The sequence below is a fragment of the Callospermophilus lateralis genome, chromosome 12 (genome assembly GCF_048772815.1).
Source record: "Callospermophilus lateralis isolate mCalLat2 chromosome 12, mCalLat2.hap1, whole genome shotgun sequence".
Taxonomy (NCBI): Eukaryota; Metazoa; Chordata; class Mammalia; order Rodentia; family Sciuridae; genus Callospermophilus; species Callospermophilus lateralis.
In genome coordinates this window covers 107,740,125-107,750,490 of record NC_135316.1, presented here as the reverse complement: position 1 = coordinate 107,750,490, position 10,366 = coordinate 107,740,125, and the positions used below count along the sequence as shown (strand labels likewise).

The 10,366-nt window shown below is 41.3% G+C and overlaps 1 protein-coding gene across 1 annotated transcript; it reads left to right on the top strand.

Annotated features, from left to right (window-relative positions):
* Nucleotides 1-2,326: 2,326 nt before the first annotated feature.
* Nucleotides 2,327-8,810, top strand: Lig4 (DNA ligase 4). The gene is made up of 2 exons (XM_076872139.2): nucleotides 2,327-2,373; nucleotides 5,392-8,810. The coding sequence occupies exon 2, from the start codon at nucleotides 5,417-5,419 to the stop codon at nucleotides 8,150-8,152; it is 2,736 nt and encodes a 911-aa protein (XP_076728254.2). The 5' UTR covers nucleotides 2,327-2,373; nucleotides 5,392-5,416; the 3' UTR covers nucleotides 8,153-8,810.
* Nucleotides 8,811-10,366: the final 1,556 nt, after the last annotated feature.

The following is a 10,366-nucleotide window of genomic DNA, read 5'->3' as shown; positions in this document are numbered from 1 at the left end:
ACCTGAGTAACAGGTATGGGGAAGGCCACACTCAAAGGAGGGAGTGGGTCCTCTCAGATGAGAGAGGGATGCCCTGCTTCTCCTGCACCTCAGATTTGGAAATCCCTGCGAAATTTCCAGAGAATCCCACCTGAGGTCCACCTCTTGACTTTTGACAGCAGGGGGACTGTAAGACTCCCAAGTCCGCACTGTCATAGTAACTCTAGGTCACCTTGGCCCGTGCTGACTCCAGTGGATTCTTAACCATACATTCTTACAGATTTTATGGTTAGGAGGAACTACCCTTTCTCCCAGAGTTTCAGGATCTGGTCACAAAAGACTCCCAGGTTCTTCCAACAACATTATCTTGGGCCTGCATTTCTCCTGCAGTTAACAGGTAGTTTGCAAAGGAATGTGACATATCTTGTCCCATTAGGCCGGGCAGGGCTAGGTGAATTGACTCTTGGACCACACCGTGGGGGTCCACACCCATTTTATAGAATTATTCTCTTAACCTCATGTCCCTACGATGCTCATCTGTTTGTCCCCTGACAGTTTGGTTGGTTTTAACAAATGTATCTTGCTACTAGGTGAAAAGCTCCAGGAAAGTCTTAAAGTATGACTTACATAAATAAATTAACAGTCACAGCAACTCTAAAAGATACTATGAGAAACACAGTTACCTGTCCAAAACCAAAGAATGGACTAATATACACAAGGCAAGAGTGAAGGTTTACTTTAATGATGGTCTTGCAAGATCCGGGTGCCTGGTGGTCAGGATGCACAAACTGAGCATTACCAGTATTTTATGCCCTAGAACTCAAGATCCTGCCTTTGGTTCCTCATTGGCAGAGTACTATGGGGTGTTTTACTGTCTCCTATTGGGTTATTTAAAGAAATCTACCTTTAGTTGTCCCCATCTTCCTTTGTTCTCTTGTGGCTGAAAGTCTCCTTGGGTTGAGCACCTTTTGACACACTTTATCTCAGGTCAGCCCTTGCTTCTCACTTCCTGTTGGTGAAGGGACTATAAATTTGTACATTCCAGTGTTAACTGCTTTTAACTTCTTATTCTGCTGTACTTGAAACTGCCTATTTTATATCCCAAGTCATTTCAAATTTAAGGCTAAATACTGTATTCTGAAAATGGAACCCTGGACATTTTAGCGTGTGTGTGTGTGTGTGTGTGTGTGTGTGGTGGTGGGGATTGGACCCAGGGCCTTGTGCATGTGAGACAAGGACTCTACCAACTGAGCTATATCTCCAGCCTCTGGGCTTTTAATTTCTCACAATACTTTGTGGAAAAACCTTGGTTCTCTTTGAACCAAGCAGCAAAAATCACACCACAAATTGGGGACTGGGCTTAGAATCAATTTCTGGTTTGTCTAGTTAGGTAATTCATGATTCTCATTTCAGTAATACAAAGTCTAGTGCCTGAAATTGTAAGAACATTGTAAATACTGAACAAGACAAGTAGACAGACAAGAGCTCTTGCATGTAACCAGCAAATGGAACCTCTTCTAATTTAACATTGCTGGGTGTTTTCCAATGTAAATTGATACTTAAGTTGAATAGTGGGGGTGGGGGAATTATTGACAGAACAGTATCATGTGGCTTTACAACATCACAGATGATTTCTGACAAATATCCAGTAATTCCACTAAACTTAACATACAAAGAAAGTAACAATGTTGCTAACATGGAAGAAGCCATAGGATCTAGGTCCACTTCAAACTAGCATTGTGAACTAAGTTAAGTGAGAGTTTTGTAAAATGAGGATTTTGTCCATTAGATAATCCCACATGGTAGTTAAAACATTTTAGAATTATTATCAGAGCCCACTGCAGCAAAATCTCACTTTGATTTTAAATCAATATTATCCTAAAAGGAAATAATTCTAAGGTTTTCTCCCCCCACCTGTTATAAATAATTTCTCATTCTCCAAGGCGAAAGAGGAGAGATGACTGCAAAATTTCAATGCAAAGCAGCAGTTCCTGCAACATAAGGACTGAGTTTGTTTTTGTGCCTCAATACTAGATATCTAGCACCTCAATACTGGATATCTAGCACATCTACTATATCATAGCAGGTGCTTAATGACGGAATCCACAGTTGCGGGTAGTAGGCTAATTGCAAAGACCACTTTGAGTTCCTAGTCACAACCCTGGGCAATCACTCTCGGGTCCTCTCTCCCCAGGCCAAACAGGGGTTGGGGGATGGGGGCTGTTTCGAAATCCACTGCGCCTGCGCGCGCCGTCCTCTGACGCGACGGCTGGTCCTCGCGTTTGCACTGCGCCTGCGCGGCTCGCAACTGCAAGTGCCGTTCTTGCGGGCGGGGTTTCCGGTCTGGTGTCGGGTCTCGGCTCTGGACGTCCGGTAGGAGGGCGGCGGGCGCAGGTGAGGCTTCCGCGGCGGTGGGCGCGGTCGGGTCGAGGTCTGGGCGCGGCGGCGTACGGTCGGAGCCCCCATTCCTTTGTGCGTTTAGGACGGCGCGGATCCGCCCGTGCCAGCGGCTGGATCTGGGGGGTGCGCCCGGCCAGCCTGCCTGGGCGCCGGGCTCCTGGGTCCCGCGCTGGGGCTGGGCTCGGAGCGGGCGGAGGGCTGCTGCAGACCGCGCAGCAGGGCCGCCTGCAGAGGCTGCCGGCCTGGAGGGAGTCGCCCCGGGCGCGCCTGCCCTCGGCTGCGCGCACCAGGGGGTCCCGGAGCCTCAGCTGTTCGGTGCCGCTAGTTTCTTCTCCTTGAGATTCGCCCAGAGTGTCGCCAAGTGCCAGGGCAGGTGCGCTGGCTCCGCGAGTCCTCTGTCTCGGAGGGCAGCAGCTGGTCCGGGGCCGCACAGGGGGACTTCAGTTGTGCTGCCACTTCCTCTTTCTCCAATAAAACAGCGCTTGAACATCTTCTATGATCACTAATTAAAACGGGCCCTGGTTTTTGTGTTAATTACTGCTTCCAGTCTCTTGAAAGCTTCACTTTATTACTGTTAAAACTGAAGCATCCTCCTCCCCCCACCCATTCTTATTTGCTCAATATTTTGCACTACTAGATTTTAAGTGTTGTGAGGATCGGTAAACATTAAAGTAATGACAGTTTCAAGGATTTCCTAATAGGGCACTGTGTTGAGCACATATGTAAAAAATGATCTGATTTCATCCCCCTTCTAATTTCCAAAGGTTTTTTAATTTTTTTTTTATTTTTAAATTTCATTGTACTCTTAAGCTGAAACTTTAAGAAATTGTCCCATATTAATCATACAGCTATAGTCCACGTTTGAGTATTTGTTAGACTCCAGAACTGAGCATAACAACAAAGCTTTTTTGTCTCATTGCAAATGGAAAGAATTAGCTAAAAAGCTCAGAATCCAAAAAATAAAATTAGAGTGCATGTAAAAGAAAATTGAGATCCGAATATTTGACTTTTTATGCAATGGCAATAAGCAAAAATTGTCTGTTCTTTTTATAGTAATTTTGTAATTTCATTACCTGTACATATAGTTATTTTAAGATACATGTGTATTCACACCATTACCTAAATTTTGTCATTTTGTAAAGTAATTGAAGTCTTGAGTGAAATTTTGACTTTGAGACCATGTGGCATTTACAAACAGATCTATAAAAACTATATCAATGTTTGAATATTCAGAGAAGTATTTCTTAGTAAAGTTAATCTTATGTGTATTTTACATAAATTATAGATGCAGTGTGTGTGCTGTAGTCTATCCACTTGAGAGAACCAGGTGGTACAGTCAGTTATGCAAACCAGAGTATGAAAGGGAAGGCAGTTACTGTAATCAAAGTCTGAGGAAAGTGGTCTGTCTTGGGCTTATCTCTTGATCTAAACTGCTTAGTAGAAGTGGGGCTTGCTTTGTCAAAAATTAGACTGAGAGGGGCATGTTTTTTCTCTGCAGGCAGCCCAGTGGCAGTTGTGAACCATTGCCAGTACCATCAGAACCAGGCTGTACCCCACCAGTGGGTTGATGTGTACATATGTGACCAGCAGGACTTTCCCCATATGCTTTCCCAGGAACCAACTGTAGGGGTTTAGTAAGTGACAGGCAAACAAAGCTACTATGGGTTTGCCACTGGTAGCTGAAATTACAACATGGTTTCTGGCCTGTAGAGATGGTGTGTATCTGTTTTGTGTGCTGAAGTGGGAAATCCCATGGCTTTTACTCTATAATAGAGCTCTTTACTTCATAAAAAGCCTCTGGTTCCACTGCATGCTGGTGTGCCAGACAGGATCTGAGATGACAAGAGAAGCTGTGATCTTGAGAGAAGCTGTAGAGCACTCATTTTACTTGAAGTCTATTTTGGAAAAAAAATAACTTATTTTAATATTACATTAAGCCTTAATTAAAATAGCTCTGATATATTATAGATTCTAGAAAAACTAACATTAATATTTAAAACTTCAAAGGAATTTTACATGTTTGGTAACCATTGTAGGGAAATGTTCTAGCCCCTAACCCAACAAAGGATCTATTATTTGATTTTAGAAGACTTCAGTGAAAAAATTCTCAAGACATTTTACTTTGTTTTATTTTTGCTAAAGCACTTAACATTTTATTATAGTTAGCTCTGACTACACCCTTTTTTCTTTACAGAATGTAAACTCTTTCAAAGCAGAAACATGGTGTATCTGCCCTAGTGCAGTGCCTGGTGTGGGCGCGGTCACTGAGTACTTGGGGTAACTGGCATAGGGCGTGAGCCAAAGGGAGTGTGCTAATGAATTTGTGTTTATAAATCTGCAAGTACCTGTGATGAAATGGATAGTTAAAGTGAGGAATTTATGGGGAGAGAATTCTGAATTAGGTCTTGAATGCTGGAATGATTTTGCGTAGCTATCAGGAAGAAGTGAGAGTAGACAGATACAAGTGTTTTGTCAAAGACCTTACCTATGATTAGGGTTTCAAAATTTCTAGGAAGTCAAATTTCAATTCAGTGTGGGAGTTATGTGTTAAAGAACATCTGTTTTAGGCAGTGTAGTTTGAGAAAAAAGATACATGAAAAGGTAGACCTTACTTCATGACCTAGAAATGAAGTGTATTGTTTCTGGTTTTGTTTTTCTACCTTTATTATTAGCAGTGTTCTTTTGTATTGTGTGGTAAATAAGTAAGCAATGAAAGAATTAATTCAATGAATGTTGGCATTTAGGGAGAAAGATCAAAATTATTTTTCATTGTTATAATTTCAGGAAATGGAGAAAGTCATACTGTTGATAACATGCAAATTAGGTTTAAGTAAAATGATTATTATATGTAGAGGTTGAAACACATTTCATATGTCTTATATAGAGTTGATACATTTTCATTTACTAAACATTAATAAATATTCACTATGAAACAGGTGATCTCTGTAAGGCCATTATGTTAAATACTTAGCTGAATTTTACGTTTCTCTTATTCTCTTTTTGCATCATTAGTTAAACCAAAGGATCCAGTGCTTCCATGGCTGCCTCACAAACTCCACAGACTGTTGCATCTCATGTTCCCTTTGCAGATTTATGTTCAACTTTAGAGCGAATACAGAAAAGTAAAGGGCGTGTAGAAAAAATCAGACACTTCAAGGAATTTTTAGATTCTTGGAGAAAATTTCATGATGCACTTCATAAGAACCAAAAAAATGTTACAGATTCTTTTTATCCAGCAATGAGACTTATTCTTCCTCAGCTAGAACGAGAGAGAATGGCTTATGGAATCAAAGAAACTATGCTGGCCAAGCTTTATATTGAATTGCTTAATTTGCCAAGGGAAGGGAAAGATGCCCTTAAGCTCCTCAATTACAGGACCCCCACTGGGACACGTGGAGAGGCTGGGGACTTTGCAATGATTGCCTACTTTGTGCTGAAGCCCCGATGTTTGCAAAAAGGAAGTTTAACCATACAGCAAGTAAATGAACTTTTAGATTCTGTTGCCAGCAATAATTCTGCCCAAAGAAAAGACTTGGTGAAAAAGAGTCTTCTTCAGCTTATAACTCAGAGTTCAGCATTGGAACAAAAGTGGCTCATACGAATGATTGTGAAGGACTTAAAGCTTGGTGTTAGTCAGCAAACTATATTTTCTGTTTTTCACAGTGATGCTGTCGAGTTGCATAATGTTACCACAGATCTGGAAAAAGTCTGTACACAGCTGCATGATCCCTCTGTAGGACTCACTGACATTTCCATCACTTTGTTTTCTGCCTTCAAACCAATGTTAGCTGCAATAGCAAACATTGAGCACATCGAGAAGGACATGAGACACCAGAGTTTCTACATCGAAACCAAACTTGATGGTGAGCGGATGCAGATGCACAAAGATGGCGAAGTTTATCAGTACTTTTCCCGAAATGGCTATAACTACACTGAACAGTTTGGTGCCTCTCCGCAAGAGGGTTCTCTTACTCCATTCATTCATAATGCATTCCAGCCAGATGTGCAAACCTGTATCCTTGATGGAGAGATGATGGCCTACAACCCGAACACACAGACTTTTATGCAAAAGGGCAATAAGTTTGATATTAAAAGGATGGTGGAAGATTCTGATCTGCAGACTTGTTATTGTGTTTTTGACGTGTTGATGGTTAATAATAAAAAGCTAGGACGTGAGATCCTGAGAAAAAGGTATGAGATCCTTGGCAGTACCTTTACACCAATACCAGGTCGGGTGGAGATAGTGCAGAAAGCACAAGCTCATACCAAGAATGAAGTCATTGATGCATTGAATGAAGCAATAGATAAGAGAGAGGAGGGAATCATGATAAAACATCCCTTGTCCATTTACAAGCCAGACAAAAGAGGTGAAGGATGGTTAAAAATTAAGCCCGAGTATGTCACTGGACTAATGGATGAATTGGATATCTTAATTGTGGGAGGCTATTGGGGTAAAGGTTTGCGGGGTGGAATGATGTCTCACTTTTTGTGTGCAGTAGCAGAGAAGCCCCCTCCTGGTAAGAAGCCGTCTGTGTTTCATACTCTCTGTCGTGTTGGCTCAGGATACACCATGAAAGAACTGTATGATCTAGGTTTGAAACTGGCCAAGTACTGGAAAGCTTTTCATAGAAAAGCTCCACCAGGCAGCATTTTGTGTGGAACAGAGAAGCCAGAAGTGTATATCGAGCCTTGCAATTCTGTCATCGTTCAGGTTAAGGCCGCAGAGATTGTCCCCAGTGATATGTACAGAACTGGCTGCACGTTGCGTTTTCCGCGGATTGAGAAGATCAGGGATGACAAGGAGTGGCATGAGTGCATGACCCTGGAGGACTTAGAACAGCTGCGGGGGAAGGCCTCTGGAAAGCTCGCTTCAAAGCACTTTTACCCAGGTGGAGATGATGAACCACAAGAGAAAAAGCGGAGAGCTCCCCCAAAGGTGAAGAAGGCTATTGGAATTATTGAACACCTAAAGGCACCTAACCTTTCTAACGTTAGCAAAGTTTCCAATATATTTGAAGATGTCGAGTTTTGTGTTATGAGTGGAACAGACAGCCATCCAAAGCCTGACTTGGAGAATAGAATTGCAGAGTTCGGTGGCTATATTGTACAGAATCCAGGCCCAGACACATACTGTGTAATTGCAGGTTCTGAGAACATCAGAGTGAAAAACATTATTTCTTCTGATACACATGATGTTGTCAAGCCTGCGTGGCTTTTAGAATGTTTTGAGACCAAAAGCTGTGTTCCATGGCAGCCTCGCTTTATGATTCACATGTGCCCATCAACAAAACAGCATTTTGCCCGTGAATATGATCGCTATGGTGATAGTTATTTTGTTGATACAGATTTGAACCTACTGAAAGAAGTGTTCTCAGGAATTAAAAATTCTAATGAACAGACTCCTGAAGAAATGGCCTCTGTGATTGCTGATTTGGAGTATCGATACTCCTGGGACTGCTCTCCTCTCAGTATGTTTCGACACCACACCATTTATGTGGACATGTACACTGTTATTAATGACTCCAGTACCAGAATCGAGGGAACGAGATTAGCCATCAGAGCCTTGGAGCTCCGGTTCCATGGGGCAAAGGTGGCTGCTCACTTAGCTGAGGGAGTGTCCCATGTAATTGTTGGGGAGGATCGCAGTCGTGTTTCGGATTTTAAAGCTTTTAGAAGAACTCTTAAGAAGAAGTTTAAGATCCTTCAAGAACGCTGGGTAACTGACTCGGTAGACAAGTGTGAGTTACAGGAAGAAAATCGGTATTTGATATAAGCCAGCTTTCTTAGGAAGGCCTTGGATCTGGTAGACCCATTGCAATATGCAGTAATGAAGAAGTGGCAGACTGCGTTTTGCTTTTTTTAATCCATACTTAAAATTGTTTTACTGTATCGAATAATATTTTTTAACTTTTAAGAGGAAAGAAATGGAATGACCCAAAGCCAAGAAATTCTCTTAGTAGTATAGTATTTTATGATCCTCCTGCCTCAGCTTCCTGAGCACTGGGATTACAGGTGTGTGCCACTGCACCCGGTAAAAATTACAATTTTAAGAGCCTACATTTAATTTTTTATTCTAAAATTGAACAGGTTTTTAAATCAAGTAATTTTATGTGAATTTGTATTCCAGTATATAGTATTCACCAAGTAATTTTCTAGGTACAATCCATTGAGTAGGTGTCAAATGGCATGTGTGTCATAAGTTTCTTCAGAGGCCAGTAAATTGCTTTGGCTTTTTAAAATAGCTTTTGTAAATAGATTATTTAAAGTCAATGTGTATAATACACTTTATATCTATATTTATATATCAAATTTTGAAATGCAGCCTATATTTAAAAATATTCTTTTATGATTGTCGAAATGAATGGAATTTGGTACCCGAGATACTGTGTGTAGATAATGTGATATTAGAAGTTTTATGAAACAATAGAACAAATGTGTGATTTTTATACTTAATTTAAATAAAGTATTTAATATATTAAAATAATGTTTTATTTATGTGATATTTATTTTGAAAACTCCTTTGTCAGATTTTGTGCTGTCATTATAAGTTTTAACTGGTTTGAATCAAGTTCCTTTTCAAAGTACTTCGTGTGTCATGTTATGGAATGAGCTTTTATAAATTTAAAACTTGTACTTTTTTGTCTAATGGGAAAATTTTTTGAATACATGTAAGTGTGGTGAGGGTGGAAGCCCATTATTTTGCCACCAAAGATCATATTACCTGTGGAGGTTTTCATCGTAAGGGAAGTGCAGCTCCCAGACGCAAAGCCAGGCACAATGCTGTCACCTCTTGGGAGTCCTCAGGCTGTTTCTGGTCACCGGAACCTGCCTGCCTGCCTGCCTCCTGTTGGTGGCTGTGCGCATTCTTGGATGCACTGTGATGTATCTGGTTAGCCATTGTTGCTCGGGCTTTGATTGTTTCACAGCGCTTCCTCTATTTTTATTTTTCTTTCCCTTTTTTATTTCCTGTGAAGCAGTGTGATAAATCTTCATAGTATCATGAGTTTTTGGGATATAGTCCTTAGAAGTGGAAATGCTGTTTCTTAGGTATTTTTCAGTAACTCTAGATATGTGTTTAAAAACCCCAGTGAAAGTGATTTTCTTGCTTCCTCTCCTCTTCCCCATCTCCAAACGCGGGGAGGTTGGGTTTCTCTTTGCTGAACCTGTTATGTACTTAATTCCCTGTGTAGGTGTTCTGTCCCCGTGGCTTCCCGTGTACTGACAACTCCCACATTTCTTTAGCGCTCATTTCTTTGCTGAACTATAGTTCCTATACCTAACTATATGCATTTACATGTGACATCTAATAGGCCTCTCAACCCCAATGTTTGTGGTTTCTTTTACAAAGTTCCATTGAAGAAACATTTAAAAATGAGTGTAACGAACCTGCTGTGTACTCTTCCCAGTTTGAATAGTTATGGATGATCAATCTTTCCTTTTGCTTCTCCAAGGTGTTGTCATATTATTATCATCAGTATTGAGACTGAGCCCAGGGGTGCTCTATCACAGAGCGTCATTGCCAGCACTTTTTTTTTTTTTTTTTCATTCTGCAATAGGCTCCTGCCATGACCCCTGGGCTGGCCTCAGTCTTGGTGATCCTCCTGCCTCAACCTCCCTGCTGGGAATACATGTATGGGCCACCATGCCTGCCTAGATTATTTTTGAAGTAATCTAGATCACATGCTTTTATCTGCACATGTACCATAATTGAACGCTTGATATCTCAAATAGGGTGTGTTCTCTTCCAGTATTTTCTCTTTACTGCTCACCCTGCTCAAGGTAAAAACTGTGGAGTTGTCCCTGACAGCCCATCTGTCCTCATTCCTACAATGCGTAGCACATCTATTCAGAACAGGACCTCTTTCCCCTCACGCCAGTGGCCAGCACCTAACCATTCCCCCGGTTTGTTTCACTGGTGTCTTAACCAGCCTTCCTTCCATTCTCATTGTATTATGTTCTGTTCTCAGAACAAAGGTTTAAAGTTGCA